Genomic DNA, 19,310 nt, shown 5'->3' on the forward strand with positions numbered 1-19,310 from the left:
GTGTGTGTGTGTGTGTATAAAATAGGCAAACTGTGGCCCTGGTGTTGTGTAATATGAGCATTCAAGGTCCTGTTGACTCATTCACTGCAGTGTAGTGATGGTTTATAGTAAAGTCTAGATTAAAGGACTGCAGAGGCAATTGCTCTGCAGCAACTTAAAACGTCAGAGTAAAAACATGGCAATGGTGTAATGGAAGTGTTGTTCTACATGAGTGGAATGATAAATATGTGAAAGAACTCGCAACTCCTAAGTAATGTAATATTGTTACACACACTCATTCAAACAGTTGTTACAGTCAATCTGATGACAAGGGCTGTTACATCATTTACCAAAAGATCAAATGAGTTCACAAGCACTAGTCAGCAATCAATATTTCTTTAGTAAAAGTTGAAAGAACAGTGGAAACATGAATGAGTTGATATAGTATATTTATTTAGATACATATTTCCTCCCTTAAGAGCCTGACTCGAACAGTGTCCACTGTGTTTACCTGAGGACAGTGACTTTAAAGAGGTCCAGCATCAAAAAGTGATTGTAAAATGGGCAACAGAAAACAGCACAAGTGAAAGAGTAATACGTGGGGTTTCTAGCTGGTTCAGTGTTGAGGAAACAGATATAGTACCATGTTTGGTAAACTACTACATGCTGATGATAAAATTGTTAACACAGCTAGATCACAGTGACTGGAAACAGCCCCTTTACACTTTAACTACAGGAGCTTCGGATTGATATAAACAAAAAAGCTTCAGTCAACTTTCTGTTGTGTGGTCAACTGTGAAAGACACTTGTCTCACAAAAACAGGGTTGAAGTGGTCAACTAGATCACACATTGCACAGTGTTACAGAAACTGCTATAGACTGTCCAACACAAATGTTTCCGGACTCCCAGAATTAACATGGTTAAAAAGGGTATTGAGTGGCAAGGAGAGTCTGTGGCTAAAAGTGTGGTTGAAGCGCCACTCCAATCTTGTTTCAATTTCTGTCCTTTTTTGGCACAATTGGAGTAGCTTTCTCAGCTGTCATTTGCTAATTGAGTTTAGCAGGCGCATCAATGCCAGTCCTCTAGAGAGGGGCACAGGCAGAGGTGGGCATTACAGGGCTTTTTTGGATTAGGTTGAGTTCATGGCCAGTTTTCCACTCCAAGTCTGGTCCTCTGTGCCACCCTGCACATCGAGGGGTAATGTTGTCCCAACAGGACATTCTTCCACCCCAGCACCACCCACATCCTGCCTCTACAAGGCATCCCTTCATTCCCAGAAAGGGCACAAAGCTCATCTGCTTCTACAGTTATCCACATGTAAGATCTCAGTCAGATCTTTGATCTTGATGAGTTGATGACCACAAATGTTACCTCAAAGCAGGTGTGCCACCCTTTCCTGACAAGACTGACTACATTCTGTTTGGTTACTTTTTTTAAATCACATAGGCTTTTCACACCTTTGGCTTTTATGTGCAAAAGCTACTTGAGGAACAACATAATTTATGTTTTTAAGACCTATACAGTTATAAACATCATCACAGGACTAACTGGGAAAGGTTCATTCCCCAATTTGTATAAAAAGGTAATCATACCCAATAAAGGTAAACAATGGTACACATATATACCTGTATATTCCTTAATAATTCTCTGGGAATTACATCACTCCTTTTCTTTCCTTGCTAGACTAGAGACTACTTTTGGAAACTGATTCATTTGACTAAGTCCCATCAGTCTAATCCAGCTAACTACAGTGCTGATTTGAATATTGGTTAGAGTCAAGTCATCATATGTACAGGTGGGCTGTACTATGGCTCTGCTCCATAATTTATGACACCAATATAAAACAAAGGGCAACACATACAATAAAACCAGTTTCAAAGACATGGCAACAGTATTAACAAATACTGAACAGCATTGTTTTACGACACATGTCCACAATGGAATTCTAAACAAACAATTTAATAAACACCAACAACATCAACTGATAAAAAAATGCACCGACAGCAAGCTAAATAACAGTGATTACAAGGAGAGACGTAGAAAAGGGCAAGTGACACATTATGTGTGCTGAATTCCTTGAATCCAACACAGATTAACGTATATAACATTCCTCTTTTTCTTCTTCAACAGAACGTTAAGCTCTCTCCACTGAAGCCATGCATACTGTCAGGAGGTGAATTCATTACTCCCTTTCTAAGGCATAAAGCATCAGGTCCCCTCAAGGGGATCTTCTAGCCCTCTGGACTGAACAGGCCAAGACAACTGAGTCCTCAGTGTCCTTGCTGAGCATAGGTGGAAACGCGTCGTTGTCCAGTCGACCCCGTCTTCTATCCTCACTGCATCTTCCCATCTAGTACCTTCTTCTTTTCACCCACATGGGCAGCCATTGACTTCCAGTATCGATGGCAGGACAACTCCAGCAGCTCCAGCCCTCCAATCATTTTCTGCTGGGCCATATACACACCTACCATGACCAGGAAGTAGAGCCTAAATGGAGCCCACAGCCACAGGCCAGTAAAGCACAGAGCAATAAAGCTGCTCCAGTACAACAGTGAGGCGGCTTTGATCAGTGCCACTCGCAGCTCCGTCTTGCAAGGTGGCACACGTGCGACACCGTCCCTGTCAAAGCCCCGGGGTTGGCCTGAGTAGAATTCCCGCAGACGGACCTCCTTCTCAGCCCAGCGGTCTCGACACCAAGACTCCAGGTCAGAGGAAGAGGTGGGCAGTGAAGCCACTGGATAGCGGCGGACGTGGAAGTGGATCTCGCGTGGGAAAAGCCCCAGGATGAGGTGGCGTTCTGTCTGAGGGATGTTCTTAGGGTATGCCACTGTAATGTCATGGACGGCATCTAGGTTGTCTCCTAGGAAAAGGGACACAGTTTTAAATGATCAAAGCTTACACTTACATTTATAATAGTCTAATATAACCCAAACAAGATATTGAACTATACCCTACGCAGTTTCAGACATGACGGCATGACACTGCAGGGAGATTTAATATTATCCTTTTTCCACATCCACACTAGTCATAACATGACAGTTACATGACTAGTCACACTAGTCATTGTAACTGTGTTATGCACCCTTCAAAATCCCAGCTCTACATTACACATGTACCTCTAATTATCCAGGAGCTTAGAGCTTCATCCTCTCTCTGACTTCAGAACTAGCATGAGATCTATATCATTATCACTGATCTGCAGTGTCCTTACAACACAGATAGAGCTGAATTAAATATCAAGTGGACAGGATCACACCTGCCAGCGCCTGCTCCTGTACAGCTCAGCTCTACCACGGTAAAAATAGAGCTGAGAGGGGCACAGTGGACTTGGACAAAGAACAACATGCACAGCATGTCAGTCAGCGGTGCAAAGAGAGGGAGAGGAGAATTAGCTAAGTCTGATGACATCACACTGATTCACAACACCTGCTTGGAGAGTTAGTGCCATGCTCAGCATCCAAGGCGGGTGGGGGATGCGACGGCAGGGCCAGAGGTGGTATTTAAGAACTCTGGACGACTGCCAGAATTAGCTCATAGGGAAACATGAGAATCTCAGGGGTGTTGTAATGGCTGGCAGTAGGATGAAGCACAGGTCTGAGATTGTGAAAAAAAAAACAGGTACGTTCCCGCTCTACAAACAGTGTCAGTGAATCAACTACAATCACCATGACTGTCATTTTCCTTTGGTTTTGCTGATAAAATATTTCCATCATGATGACAGACTTTGAGTCCTACTTATTTTCTTTTTGGCCACATAAACACACACAGCACTTGTCTGGTGTCTGACTGCCAACTACCAATAATCTTTTTATTATGAGTGGATCATTGTCATGTTTAATGTAAACATTTCATGGTTTCATAATCAGTTGCTGTGGATCATTCCTGACCTTTTCGTAGTCTGTCCACAATGAAGGTGAATCCAGTGGTGCGGGGATGCAGGACATATTCGAATTTCGGCAGACTGTTCTTGGTGGCAAACGCATCACTCTTTGCTCTTGTATTTTCTGAACGAGACACAGACAAACAATAAACCTCTGGCAACTACTAATTACTAATTATTAATTACTAATCACCATCTGATGTAGTGTTAACTGAAGTGTGAAAACTGCTTATGCTGCCAAAAATAAAAAGGCAGCAGTATTAGTTGTCTATTTGAATCAATTATGACTTTGGATTTAACAGCTGCTGGTCTACAGCATAGCTTTACAATCTAATGTCTATTGGGAAAAGAAAATATCATTAAATGTACATAAACTGTAAAGGAATTATTGCATGTAAGTTATCCTAATATATTCATAATACAATTGCAAAAAACTACAGTATACCATTATAGAAAAATGACCATATTCATGAAATACATCTAGCAGTGACACTTACACACTTGTAAAAACCACAGGGGGACATGAACACAGAAAATATGTTTATTAAGCAAACATTCCTCAGGAACTTGTTGCAAGAACATGTAAACTATATCATGACTCATTAGTCATATTATGTAACAAGTAGTTGAGGCCGACTTATAGGATAAAAAGACTATGGACAGACCTTTGTTGATCAGGTCTCTGTTGTGACTTGCCATTCTTGTACAATCATTCAATTCACACAGGTTCTGCAAGCTTCAAAAATTCATGGAAAAATTTAGAGGGGCTTAACCGAACCCTGGACCTGATTCGGTAGATGTACGTTTCTAGACAACTTCCGTTTAAGACATCAGAACGCACTGTATACATACCCTTGTTTCTTGCGTCAAATTAAGCCTTGAGGGTTAAGAGGCTTAAATGCAGACGTATGTGCTGGGAACATGCAGAGGCGAAAACACAACACCAAAAGTGAAACAATCTTTAAAGCCCTAAATCTGCTTGCCAATTATGATGTAACTTCACTGGACCCCTCATGACATCATGGTATGTAAAGAGAAGTTGAGCTTCCCCCAGTAAAGCTAATCGGCTACTTTGATTGGCTTAATTGTGATCTGAGAGGGCTTTAGACACTGGTGTCGCTGTTGTTTGGACTGAAAGATCAGAACACTCTTGCAGAAATGACCGTGTGGGCTGTGCGTCAAGGGATTTGGCTGTGCCTTATCACTTTGAAATTGTGTTTGCATAACAGTGTCAGTGCAAAGGTGTAAGACAGGTGCCACGCTGAGCTCTGGAAACTGGTTGGTAGGTAATACATTGAGAACAACTGAAATGTAGGCAAATTGTCCTATGAATGGATGGAGTGTTGCACTGTTTACTTCTCACCAGTGAGGTCTGTGCCCTCTGGGAACAGTAACAGCTGCAATGGCTCTCTGATGTCACAGAAGTAGTCCAGCATGTTCTCCATGTGCTTCTTGTCGTCCTCCCAACGACGCTGAATAAAGATGAAGCAGGCCACCTGCATTGCCCATCCTGGAAAATACATACAAAGTCTTAACATGTGTGATTTATTACTTCTTCTGCTCTGATTCCAAGACTTTTCTAAGCAGGCAAAGGCCTGTGTTTCCAAGCAAAAAAACTTGACTTTGAGACTTTGTAGCATACTGCCTCTGGAAATTAGTTCATTTAGTTTGTCAAAGCAGCGTCTTCCTACAGGAAAGAAATGCTTACTTTCTTTGGTACTTTCTCAGTTGGCAATTTATTAGGTGCAGCTAGCTAACTAAGCTCTGTAATAAAATTCTAACCTTCATATATGATTTAAGTGACAGTTTAAACTGTTTTAGATACGTGTGGTTTTAGCTCCCAAATAATCTTGCATTTTCATACCATTCTACTCATCCGAATTTGCATTACAGATGGAAAAGCACCTTGAGGCAAATTTGTGATATTGGGCTATATAGATAAAACTTTTATATTTAGATTCATTAGTCTCCATTTGAATGATTTGACCTCTTCCTTTATTAAAGGTTAACTGCTTTGCAATGATGTAAGGATGTTTTTCAAGAAATGAATTAATTAAATATTATACTATGGTATGCCGATGTGTGCAGGTCAGTGTGTGTACAGGAAAGGACAGTGCACCCACTGTATACCCACCAAAGCCAGGCACAGCCTTCAGGACAGCCTTGAGGCAGATCTTCTCAAGACGAAGGTAGCTGTACCTGAGCAGACAACACCAAAGGAACATCCAGTCCAGACGGGTACGGTGGTTCATGATGATCACACTTCGCTCCCCTGGAATGAAGCCATCACCTGTTATCACCACCTTGACGCCAAATACCAGCTCTAGCAAGGACTACAGAGGGAAAAGATGCCATGAAGGAGGGAGGATGAAGAAGTACAAGAGAGGGGAGAATGGAAAAGGGGACATAGAGAAAAATGGAGAGGAGGATAATGAAGGGGTGACAAGAATGACCATTTAAAAAGGATGTAGAGGGAGAGAGGAGGGACTGGGAAGAGAAAAGGTGGTAAGATAAATTTGAGAGAGAGACAAGAGTGAGAAGAAAATAAATTAATAATGCAATCAATTCATGTAGTCACTGAAAACAAGATTTGTGTATTTGTCTTCAAAGGGAATCTGAATGAATTTAGTTTACAAAGATAAAACCACATTAAATAGTAAGGCTGACATGACGTAGGTTATCAGGATGAACGGTGTCAAACACAGCTAACCAAAGACCATCTGGCATGCACAGAAGTAGGCTAAGTAAAGGCTAAGCTGGTGTACACACCACAGGCAGGGTGAGCCAGGTAGCGACGATGCGATCAGTGATCCAGCGGTACCAAGCAGGAGACAGCAGCATGAGGGGCAAAACAGGACCCAGCATGAAGACACTTCCAAAGAAACTACCCAAAAACAGGGTCACCACAAAGTACAGGCCCCGCACCGACACAGCCATCTGTGGAGAGATGAATGAGATTATGTTGAATATAAGATAAATAAAATGGCAGTCAAAACATACCGGGATAAAAAAATATGACATTTATGGAATTTATTCCTGACTTAAGATTTCCACTATGGAAATGATCTCAAGTGGAGCGACTCCGTAACACGGAACAAATGCGATTATCGACAGTCTCATCAATAGCAAAGACTGCTGTTCTGCTGTTCCTCCGACATATTTTCCCACAAACAGTGGAAAATCCAGGGCAGACATTCCTAGTGTGGAATGTAAATAGGGGAACCTTTCTGACTGTGGGTAACAAATTGTGGGTGCATGGTCACTAAATCAACTGTGGCTGTGTGGCTCCAAAAAATATTCATTGACTGTACAGTCTGTACAGTAGCATAAACATTTTCTGATGTTCTTAAAATAAATAACTGGTGATAAAATATCCCGACTATATTGAAGCTCTATACTGAAGTGTAATTTGAAATTTCAACAACGGCTGCATTGCCTTTTTTTTTATAATTAAGCTACATGGAACTGTGTGCAGGTGATATGATGATATATACCATAAGACAATATAAATGTAAAACAATGATTGTGCCATTCTGTTGTATTGTACTGTGCTGTACTATTTCACTGCAGCGTGGCAGCTATCCCTTTAATATGGGGTGCAAATATTGTTGGCAATATTGCGGATTTAAAAGCAGGACCATGTAGGATATTCTTTCCATAGTTTCTCAGGTTTTCTGGAAAACTATCACTATCACTACTGGAAAAATATCACAAAACATAATAGAATGAATGAATATAAAATTAGATATACAGGGACAGGAGATTGCATTCAGATTGCTAAATCCTACCTGAACCTGAAACAATCCAGAAAGTATGTAGGTAAGTTTCCTATATCTATCTTAGTTGTGGTCATTTAAATAAAAACATGTGTCGTCACAAAGGAATCATGTCTCCAAATAACAGCAGATACACTTCTACACATCTGTGACTGCCATTATCTACCAGGTGAGCTTTCTAGGTGCCCAGGAAATTAAAAATTGACAAGATAACAGACTGATGAAAGTACAATTGAAGTGATCAAAGGCTTTGAACTTTATCCTGCTTTTATAAAGACATTAATGATTTTATTACAACCTTTGATTGATAATTGCCCTTGTGATTCATTATACGTCACTGTGTTGTAAGCATTATAGTAGGGTAAATTCAGGCGTTACCAATGATACTAATTGAGGTTATGTTCCATTTAGTACAGCAGACTTTCCAGTGAACCAACCGAGACACCAGCAGCACCCTGACTCTGTTTGACCTGAATGGAACGAAACCTTCATTAGCACAAGTGGTTACACCTGTGTTTACCACTATTTCATGTCAAAATGGCAGCCGTGAAAAGGTTTTATTTTGGAAACAGCTGCTAACAACTGATTTGAAAAAACAAAAAACCCACATATACAAACTTCATAAAACACGAGTGCTGAGGTTGAACATAAATAGAAACAATTTAAGTAGACTGAATACTGGTTAAGCATGTTCATTAACAAGTAGGTGCAACATAGCAGAAATGCCACAGGGTTACTGGATCCCTGAGGCAAGTGAACTGAGCCTGTAATCTTTCCGAAATTCAAAACCAAGTAACCGGACCTTCAATTGTCCCTGACATGTCTAATAAGTTTAAAGGGTCTCATGTGGACCTGCCAATGGGGATCCCTTGTCATTTCAATGACACCAGTGGTGACCACAATGTTCCTGTTACACTTTGGTACATTCACACAGGTGTTTTCCACTTATTTTTGCCTGTATAGACCTGTTCTCTCATTTTGCCTGTAGAGACCTGTTCTCAGGACTGTGTGATTGCATTTAAGTCCTAGTATGGATCCACCAAACCTGAGGAGATGTGTAAGTAGCCTGAATAATTTAAAGTACCTGTGTTGGTGTGCAAATGACCCGAATAGTCACTATGCAAAGCCCATATAGACCAATTTATTCCCATGTAGTCAAACCTAAACTATAAAATCTGGGGCAAGTGGATGACTATCTCTATCTCAATAGCAACCAAGTCAAATTGCCCTTGAGCAATGTCAAATGTATTGATGTGCTGCCCTTTTACATGCTGAGACACTTGTGATGAAGGGCAATATAAATAATGTAAATCTGACATTTTGAAAAACGGCGTCTGTTCGTGCAAGTTGCAATCTGGATCTAGTTAAGAAGCAGAGCACTGCTGACAAATGGAATGCATGTTCAGAAGCAAGTTCTTTAAAACCACCTAAAGAAATTATAAGCTTCACTAATGTTTAGCTTCCGGTAGAGCAAGCCAATTACTAGAAAGTCCCCTGGGATAGAGGTTAAAAGGGGAAATACAGGGTGTCTGGGCTGATGCTACTGGGAGCCACTTCATCCAGCAGGTGTTTTCTTCTCTTGTATGAACTGCGGTTCTTACCTTTCCACCTCAATTACAGTTATGATTGCACAAGCGTTCAGTTCACAGTACCTGCCCCCAACACTCCCATCATCTTGCCCTCGTTGACACCCTCTGCGGTACCATGACGCAGCAAGTCTCACGGCAGTGACCAAAGTGGCTGAAGGTGCATTTAAGAGAAGCAAGTGTGTTTGCGTGCATGATTATGCTGGCAGTAAGGGTTTAAGGGTTACTGGTTTTAACAACGGAAAATGTGAGGCATGAGAGAGGTGAGAAAAACAGGCTTGCTCAGCACAATTGCCACAATTAGGCTGTGTCCCCACAAAAACAAAAACCACACCCTTGGGTGGCTGCTGTAACAATCAGACAAGCCTACTCATACATACAGCAAAAAGGCACAACACACCTGGAGCCAGAGATGTGAGAAGTGTATGGAATTATGAACATTTAAGTGTCAAATAAACATGTTTTTCTTCCGGCTTGGCGTGAACACCTGGGACATTGTACTATTTATAGAAGGCATCCACGGAAACACTTTTGTTTCCATGCTCCAAAGCAAGTAGCACTTTGAGAGTTTGATTTAGTGCCATCCATTTGGGTTGGTTTAACATTTATTTAATCACCATAGTAATGACTGTGAAAGCACTTCCCCAAACACACCACCACATGCAACGCACCACATACTCCTCATAGTCCAAGTCTGAATTCTCTGGCAATCATTTTGCATTCCTTACAGTAAGCCAAGACCAGACATCCCAACAGAGCAAAGCAGAGGGAAGAGGTCAAGCATGTCTAGGCTAAACAATGAGCTTAAGTGGTGTGTGTGTGTGTGTGTGTATGTGTGTAAGAGACAGACACGGAGGGAAAGAGAGAGAGAAGAATGAAATAGATAAAGCTGTAAAATTAATTGCAAATAGATTTAAGTGCAGGCCTGTTTTACAACCTGAAGGACACTTAGAGAGAACAAGCCTCCTCCAGAACTGAACAACTCTTCAACATGCTGTGATGATAACCCCACAACATGGTCAATGTCACACAGTTTAGTTCGAAATCTCTCACTAGACAAACTAAATGGCAAAAAAATAAGCATTAGAAAAAAAGAAAAAAAGAAAATAAGAAAAAAGAAAAAGTTAATATCTAACATGGCTTAGTGTCACTCAATGTAACCCCATCAACAATACCAACAGCAACCAGGCTCTCACTGTATGGGTGGAAAAGGAAACAGTGTTGTGAGCTAAAAAAGCTTCATAATAATAATTGTATCCTTGATACTGTCCTTTAACTTTCAAGCAGGCACAGGCAGGTAAAGGTAATACATGGTGTGTGCATGCATTGTCACTGCACACAGGTGGGGAAATGAATGTACTAACTTTATAGCTTCTGCCACCAACAACAACACCAGTGTAAGCAACACTGTGCATTAAGATCAAGGAGACATTTTGATCACTTTTTGATCGTGTCTGAGAGCGTGTGTCTGAATTGGTCGGGGTTTATGAACAATGGCAGCTGCACGAAAATCCTATGCATGAGTAACGAGTTAGGGGGCAAGGTGCAGGTCAGTGGCTGATTTGTGGACCTGTCCAATCTATCACACATTAACGCAATAACGCTGTGCATTTCTCTAAGATTTAATGAACCCACATTAAGAACCACTGGTTAAAACCACGCCTTGTTGATGCAATCTGGTCGAGGCCAATGAGTAGCAAATGCGCCATTATTTAACGTACACACATTTTCCACAACCCCAGGGTGGGGCAAAGGACAACACGGGTTAGACAACGTTTAACTTTAAGACAACTGATATAAGTGGTCACACAACCGGGCCCTGGGCGAGATTTCACATGTCCTGTCTGTAAATAATCGTCCTTTCGGTTAGCGTGTTTGCTTCGTAAATAATCAGTCAACCCTACTCTTGTATGCAAATAAGTGACAACCCTACAGATACAAGCTGGTGAGATGATGTGGAAAAATGGACTGGGTAAGGGAAAAAAACATAAACTAATGATAAAATATGCTTGTTTACTGGCCACATGTTTTACCGAAGCATTGCTTAACGTTACATCTGAGAGCAGAAGTCACCGTGATATGAACTTCAAAGATAAAGTTATCAAATATAACTTACCATCTATTTTTACACACTATAACGTCCACATGAGACGACACGGCTACCTGTTGTCATCGTGCTCTTTGGTTGCAGGTACGAACAACAACGCCAATGCTAACTTAGCAACCCCAAAACCCAAACATAAAACACAAGCTAGTTCGTGCTAATCAAACGCTATCCTGCTATTATTATTATTTTTTTTTTTTAAAAACAGAACTGGCCAAAATGCATCGGCTAACCGTCGGGTGACATAACATACCCACCTTTCTCGTGTGTTTTTCCTCCAGATTTAAAGTTTGTCTTAGGAGAGCTAATAGTTCCGATAGCTCCGGTTAGTCCAAACACTCGGTTGCGACATAGCAGCTTAGCAAAGCCAGCTATCAGCTAGCGAAAAGATTACCAACATTTGCGTCCCCAGAAGTTGACGCACGTTGAAACTGTTTAGCAACCGAGCTGTTATTGTTTGATGTATGAGCCGTGGCGACGACCGCTTTGCTTGTCTTTGAGTGCCTTTACTTACTATGGCTGCAGCAAAAAGTAATAGCCGCCTTACCGCTCTGCTAACACGACCTCTCAACTTGTCACCTCTCACCTGCACTTACACGCAGGCGTCCACAGGGGGTGCTGTTTGTGCAAGTTACACGCCTCGAGTAGGTGACAGCAAACCACTTTAAACCGCAGCAACAGCAGCAAAACTTTGCCAAAGCGACGCAGAATGCACTGTAGATTTCACAAGCTGATAATGACTCCAGTTGTTTTATTTTAAGCAGTAGTCATATTACCTGAACTCGTGGTGTCAAGTCTTTGTAGGAAGTGCAAAGGGAGAGATGAATACAATAGAGGAGGGGGAAAAAAAAGAGTCCATGCATGTACTGCTAATGCATGTACTAGTGGTGGAAGAATTATTCAGATTTTTTTTACTTTTAATGTAAAAATACTAATACCACAATGTGAAAATATTATCAACAAAATGTACTTAAGTAATAGTGTCCACTGTGCAGAAAATGCCCCGTGAGTGTTGTATTATTATATATATTATATTATATTATATAATTATAGTTAAAGTCTGAGCAGCATTTTTAATGTTGTATCTGCTTTTAGCTACTCTATATAATAATATATAATATTGTTGGATAGTTTAATCTGTAAATTATATTTCAAAAACTGATCACAAGTTAATGCAGAGTAACTTGTTACTATAGCTGTCAAGTAAATGTAGTGGAGTAAAAAGTAAATTTCCTCTCAAAATGTTGTTGAGTTGAAGAATAAAATGGTAAAGGAAAGAACTAGGACCTCAAAACTGTGCCTCTATCAGTTGAGCCTTTCAAACTAAATACAAGATAAAGTCCACAACCCCCACGTAGGCAACGACAAAAAAGGGAATTAATAAATCTATCTTGGCATAATCATTCATATGTTATCATTCATTACCAGGTGAGAATTTTAAAAAGTAATTTTTCCATTCATCAAAACATCATCCTTTTAGTCATTAATAGGGGTTAACAATGAACAAGACAAGTCTACAACACTACACTGAGAAGTTTGTCATTCATGCCGCTTGGTTGAAGTGTTTCAAGAGTCAATATCCAGTAGGCGTCACATTGTTTAAACAGACTATACCTAATAGCCTACTTCCTTTCTGGAAGTTTAACCTTTGCAGTGACATAAATGTCTTAAAATCATGTTTGCAATCACTGAAATGAACCACGGCTGGATATATGTCCAATTCTGTGACTACTTTTGTGCTCACTAATCCTCTTTTCAGAGCTTGAGAGGTTTTGCTCATGTTGCGGTGTTCTCCATCAATATCCCTGTGTTAATAATATATCAGCAACTCGTTCAAATCTCAAGCATGGTATTGATGATATACTTCTTGACCGAGTCCCCCAACATAGCCTTTTAAAGTAGTGTAAATCCTAGCATGTGTCATTTGTTTCTTTTACCCACAGTTATGAGCTGTTCTACTGTTACAAATTACCTCAGCATTTAGTGATGTGTGCGTGCGCAGATTGGTCAATGTGTCTGAGTGTATCCGAGCATGCACACGTAGTCTCTTGTGTGCATGTATGCTGCTGTGTGTGTGGTGAGTGAGGTAGACACGGACTGACAGACAGGGTAAAAGAGAGAGTGCACTTAGTCAAACTCAAGACTTTTCCATGACCTGCTCCCTATGGCATGCACTCTATCTGAGAGACTGAGTGAACTGTATAGCTTTGTCAGTATAAACTCCTCAAGGGTCAACGCATCACTTCAGAGGGGAACGGAAAAACTTTTGCTTTGAAACAAGCTCTCATTTTTTCAGTTTAGTGCCAGCTCACCTTCAAAAGAGAAGCACATCCACATGATTAATGAGGCTTGTCCGAGATAATTTAGCAAAAGCAATTTGATCAGATACTCTTAATCATATTCCCTTTGAAAATTTCAAATATCTAAGCCCTGTGGTAAGAATCACAGTCATTTTAATCCATGAAAAACATAAAACATGTACACTTTAGTTCTGTTTGCTGTTAAAAACGACATGGGAGGTAAGCCAAGTTAAATGCAGCTTTTCTTAAAGTGAACGTTTGGATGAAATTAACAGAGACCAACAACATTTATTCATGTTAGACATGCCATTCCACTTACATAAATCCATGTGGGAGAGACAGAGTGACTTTTTTCGGGCATTGTACACTGTGTTTTGGTTTATTTTCAATGGAGTCTATTGATAGCACTTTAACGAGACTTTATTGAAAAAAAGAAAACTCATCTAGTTTGTTTTTTTAAACATTCTTGCCTCTAATGACCTCTTGTGCTTTTTTGGTAGTTCAAAGAGGGGACATGGATGATTTAACTTGAGTCTTCTTCTCTTTCACTTCACTTCCTCTTCACGTTGTCTCGGCCTCACACCTGTAACAGCACATGCACATTGTTGTTACTCCAGTTTTTCATCTTAATTTCTCTGTGTTTATCTCCATGTATGTCCTGGTCCTATCCCCTCTCTCTTTCCTCCCTTTTTCCACCCTGGTCTCTAGGCAATAAGGATTAGAGTGGCGGGGCCATAAGCAGTCTATTTATATCAACAACAGCCTATGGAAGAACAGCAGGCTGTGGCTTAGCACATTAACACACAAAACTATGATATAAAGCGGATGCTCGCAGACTTGTATTGATCAAAGCTTTAAAAGCTTAAGGATGAGATGGAGATGTACCTTACATCACCCTGTTAAATAGAGAATGAGTCCCAGGGTGCTTAGACTCATCTGTCCAAGTATGTGCTGTGGTTATGAGTCCAGCAGTTGCATTATGTCTTCAAAGGCTGGTCTGTTGACGTGCAGGTACAGAGAGCATTTTGGCAGAGTATTGAGTGTGCTTGACTCTGATTAATTGTGATGTTGTAGAAGCTTTGTTATGAATAGCAATCACTACTTCCTGAACCACTGTTCTCGACTGGTGTATCACATGGCACTGTGGGGTTTTCAAATGTCAAATATATTCAAGGAAAGTACAGATTACAAGAAAATGAGTTACCTCACTGACTTCTGGAGGTCTCATGCATTTGTTTCCATCCATGCTGTTTGAAGTGCACTTGGAAAGTGCGTTAGTTAAATTTTATGAGGGCATAGTGACACTAAGCAAGTTCCCAAGTGTCATTTTTGCTATGGTTGCATTTTGCCTTATCAGATCAAGTCTTATCTAAGTTGGCCACCAGGAGAGACAACCAGTCTCTAAACTGTGATTTATCCATGTCACAGTGCAGGTGTACTTTATGCTCTACCTCCTCAACATCCTTTGTTTTCCTTCCCTGACCCCTTCCCCTTTTAATCCTCCCTCCTTGTTGTATGCCTCTCAGCATATCATACTCTAGCTCTTCTCTTGTTGACAGTGCCAGATATGTGTCTACGCTTGGTGGGCCGTCTCCAGACAGGTTATAAATAACTAGCAGAGTTTTTGCTTCATGTCCTGAGAGCTCTACTTTCTTCTCACACTTAAGGAACCATGGGAAAAGAATCTTTCCCTTACGCACTAGGCACTCATAATAACAGACACGGTTATACATAAAACCTCCAAGCACATGTGCCCATTTGCAAGCTCTGCACAAACACATAGACACAGTTATGCATGCACACACAGAATAAACCTTGGTGGCTTATACAGTAAGGTTGCAGTACTAAAATAGCAAGGTTATAAGAACAGGGGCACTGTTTATAATGAAATGTTAACTTACGTTACATAACCTGCACTGTGGGAATGCGGAGTACATTTCTACTGTCATGCAAGTATGGGAAACTTGCTGAAACAACAGAATGGGATAAAAGTCTGGGAGTGCGAAAAATAGAAGGAACAAGAAAACAACCACATTGGAAAAGTAAAATGAGGAGAGGGAGTGGAAAAAGAGTTCATTGGATAAGCATTATTTTGCTCCTAGTTACATACCAGATTGAAGACGGAGGGGGGGTTATGTTATGTTATGGGTACAGGAAAGGGTTGTTGTCAGTTTATGTGTAAAGGAGTGACAGTGAAACAGCATTAATGTGGACTATAGTTGGGAGTCGGGGAGAATTCAGGGGTTGGCAGGTCAGACTCTGCTGACACACTGGGATCAGTGATGGGATTGTTTCCATTGGAAAGAATTCCAAGAATGAGCTAGAAGAGCTATCAGTGACTTCACTCAGAGGGCTCTGACAACAGTTTTAATACACAGCCAGGCACACGCTCTCACACACATTTAAAGATACTGTGTCTCACGCCAACACTGGTGTGCGAGACACACTCCGTTCCCCTATGTCACTGAGCGACTCTCACTGACTACTCATCTTACCATTTGCAAAATGAATGCTGTCACCTCTGACCACCAGCACAGTGGTTTGGAAAAAGATTAACTGTGTAAAGAAATGACTTTCATACAAGAGATACAAGAGATAAAGTGATTCAAATCTGCTGTGAAGTCAGCTAAAACATGAGGGCATGTTTAAAGGGCAAAAAGCCCCTGAAAACTTGATACCAAATCCTTTTTTTTTTTTTACATAAAATAACCATGACTACATAAACAACAATAACATATAACATTTAAAGTTATGGGGAAAATGCCCCTGTGAGTCATTTATTATGAGTGTTAAAGAATAGGGAAATATAGGGAATAGGGAATATTTGGGAAATGAGCTTTCTTGCAGAGAGTCAAAAGAAGAGTTTATACCACTCTCATGTCTATACAGTAAATATAAAACTGAAGCTAGTAGCCATTTATCTTAGCAAAGCATAGCAGTTTTTGGATGGATTAAACAAACAAACTATAACTTGTTAATTAGTCAGCTTTAGATGCGCTAGTACACAGGTTACCTTTAGACAGAACCAGGCTAGCTGTTTTCCCCTGTTGTGACTCTTTATGCTATACTAAGCTGAGTGATTACTGGGTCCTGATTGGTGCATGAAAGTATGTGACATTATTTCCAAAATAAGCCCTGTCCACTTAAAACCAGTGAGAAAAACACTGAAAAAAATCCTATAGTAATAATACATATATACATATATAATACATATACTATATTAATAAAGTGAAATAACTTTTGTAGTCTGAATGATGGGATCCTATATGAGCACAACATCTCCTGTCAAAGTAAAAAAAACTGTTTAAGAAAGGGAGTTTTCAGAGCCTTTAAAGTGAGATCTTTCTGGGCACTGCCACTGAGAATCTCTGTAGTTGAACCTTGAACATGATGGAAAAAACATAACTAAAAACATAACTCCTCTTAACCGGTTCTTTCAGCTCACAGTCTCAGTTTTAGTGCTTCAATCAGGTCTGAAAAAGCAAAGCCATACCTTGCAAAAATATGTTATGTTTTTTTTTTGTAAAAACAGGAAGACTAGGAAAAACAGTCAACTTTCAGTTTAACAGTGTACAGCTTCGAGCGATTCTCAGTTTTTGTCTTTCTTAAAAAACAACCCCAAAGTACAAACAAGATCAATGTACTACAAGGCTTCAGGGGTTGGCTCCTTTGGAACAAATATGTACACATCTATCATTGGGTCTGTACATTGCTTTATCAGCTTCTGTTTCAAAAATTAATTAAAAAAAAACCTCCCTTCATTTTCAGTCCTCACTCAGCTTTGACCTTTTGAAAAATAACCTGCTGGCATTACATTTAGTTCTCAATGTTATTGCCAAATTATTGTGTGAGAAAGTGTGTTTTCTGTGTGTATTGCATCTCATGTGGGAGTAATGCTTAAGTGTCAAGGGCAATGGGAGGGCATCATAAATTGTAATTACCGGTTGCATTAAAAAGTCTTTAATTGCTAAGGTTCCTTAGTGAGTTAATCAGCTGAGAAGTGGCTGAAGAAGAAGAGCTGAAGATAAGAGCTCCTCAAAATGTCAAAATGCTTTGGAAATATGCTTCAGGGGCTTCATTTCATGTTTCCTTAAGTCCCAGAAACACAGGAACCTTCTTTATTAAAACTGAGGTATAGTGCTTTCTTGCTACTCCTCTCTCCAGTAATATTTGAGAGATGCCGCAAAGTTCAGAGGTTTCTGTCACTTGATTGTGTAGCTAGATGCTAGATCAGTCAGTCTCTCCAAGGACTGTGAATGTCCTTTTCTAACTTCTTATGATTACTTCTTTCCATGATCTCATCATATTTTGCACTGAGATCAAGGAGAAGTAAAGAAAGGGATAAAAGAAATTCCTTTTCTAGCCTATTCAGAACTATCCACGAGCTCCTTCGGCCAGCCACACTCTCTGCTGCTGACCACCATCATCAGCTGGGGGTATTAATAACTCTTTATGCTCCATTTTTTCCAGGAAGAAGGAAGCAGGATAGAATGTCAGTTCATTGTTCCCCTTCCAGGAAGTGACCGTAAGGCCCTGAGAGTAGCACCTTGTCCAATGTATCAGGCCCTTGGCCCCAGAAGGCCCTACTGCAGCAACTCTGATGGACTATTCGCGGTACTAGGCAATCAAACTTGACCCAGTGGTTCTCTAACACAGTACATAGCAGCAAATCACCTAAGAAGTTGCCATTGTAACAGTGATCAGAAAGCTTTCTGTTTATTCCTGTAAATCCCCCCACTTCCCCATTAGAACTTTTCCACTGAACCACATTTTATTAGTCTTGTATCATTGTGGTGAGTGTTTATGGGTAGAGCGTGAGGAGTTGCTTCCACAGGCTTTTATACCCTGTACTATCCTCAATATTATTGCAACTGTAAAACCTACTAAAGTTGGTAATCAACCAAATTTCTCCAGAACGCTGGACGGCATCATTGTGATTTTTTAAAAGATTTAACATTGAAATGAAAGCTGTTCAGTGCTCAGGAATTAGATTTTGTTGTGTCTAAGAGTGAGATTGTGTGCAAGTTGAAGACAGGAAATAGCATGTGGCCTGTTCTCGCTTCTACATATACGCATTTGATACATGCATCTATATTCGTAGAGAGATTCTGAATGTGAGAGATGCAGAGCAGGAAGCGCTACTGCTTTTCTCTAACCACTGCAGGTGAAGTGAGTGGGGAAAGTGTGGGGGGGTCACAAAGAAAAATGAAAGTAAAGTCTCTTGGAAACAATACTTTAAATGCAGTAGAGGATTACCCTTGTAAAAGACTAATTTACTTCATCTTGTACCATAAAAATGGCAGTAACTCTTCATAGTCAATTATTCTCACAGCAGAGCCACACAGTTGGATAGCAAATTCAAATGTTTATTTACAGCCTCTGTAATCGTCACAGAGAAAAGTGGTCTAAATACAAAAAAAAAAAAAAAACCAAAAACAAGAGCAAGATGGCGGCTAATCTCCCTGAGCTTTACAAAAACAATGTGGGACCTGTAGGTGACAGACAGGAGAAAGAGAGAGATGTTCTGTACACAGCCCTAATGCCACTCAAATGAGAAATTACATAAAGAACAGAAATATCTCAATCATGCTTGTACAACAGTATTTCATATTGTGTACACAAAAGTGAAATCTTTTCCACAAACTGACTGACACAATTTGTCGCAACACAAACAAGTGTTGATT

General features: G+C 40.3%; 1 protein-coding gene across 1 annotated transcript; it reads right to left on the reverse strand.

Moving 5' to 3' along the window:
- Positions 1 to 411: 411 nt before the first annotated feature.
- On the reverse strand, positions 412 to 11,928 carry lclat1 (lysocardiolipin acyltransferase 1). The gene is made up of 6 exons (XM_035673787.1): positions 11,584 to 11,928; positions 6,630 to 6,797; positions 5,995 to 6,193; positions 5,224 to 5,370; positions 3,868 to 3,984; positions 412 to 2,840 (listed from the first exon to the last, which is right to left on the reverse strand). Exons 2-6 carry the CDS (start codon positions 6,795 to 6,797, stop codon positions 2,314 to 2,316), a joined length of 1,158 nt encoding a protein of 385 aa, XP_035529680.1. The 5' UTR covers positions 11,584 to 11,928; the 3' UTR covers positions 412 to 2,313.
- Positions 11,929 to 19,310: the final 7,382 nt, after the last annotated feature.

The sequence above is a fragment of the Morone saxatilis genome, unplaced genomic scaffold (genome assembly GCF_004916995.1).
Source record: "Morone saxatilis isolate NCDOM2014 unplaced genomic scaffold, NCSU_SB_2.0 Contig3, whole genome shotgun sequence".
Lineage (NCBI taxonomy): Eukaryota > Metazoa > Chordata > Actinopteri > Moronidae > Morone > Morone saxatilis.

What these genes read in the sequence shown, in the direction of transcription:
- lclat1 (XM_035673787.1), bottom strand. Translation starts at nt 6,797, where the DNA reads ATGGCTGTGTCGGTGCGGGGCCTGTACTTTGTGGTGACCCTGTTTTTG. An exon ending in GAAGGCTGTGCCTGGCTTTG is followed by an intron (nt 5,371 to 5,994) that starts GTGGGTATACAG and finishes TGTATTTTCCAG; the next exon opens with GATGGGCAATGCAGGTGGCC. An exon ending in AGAGGGCACAGACCTCACTG is followed by an intron (nt 3,985 to 5,223) that starts GTGAGAAGTAAA and finishes TGTCTCGTTCAG; the next exon opens with AAAATACAAGAGCAAAGAGT.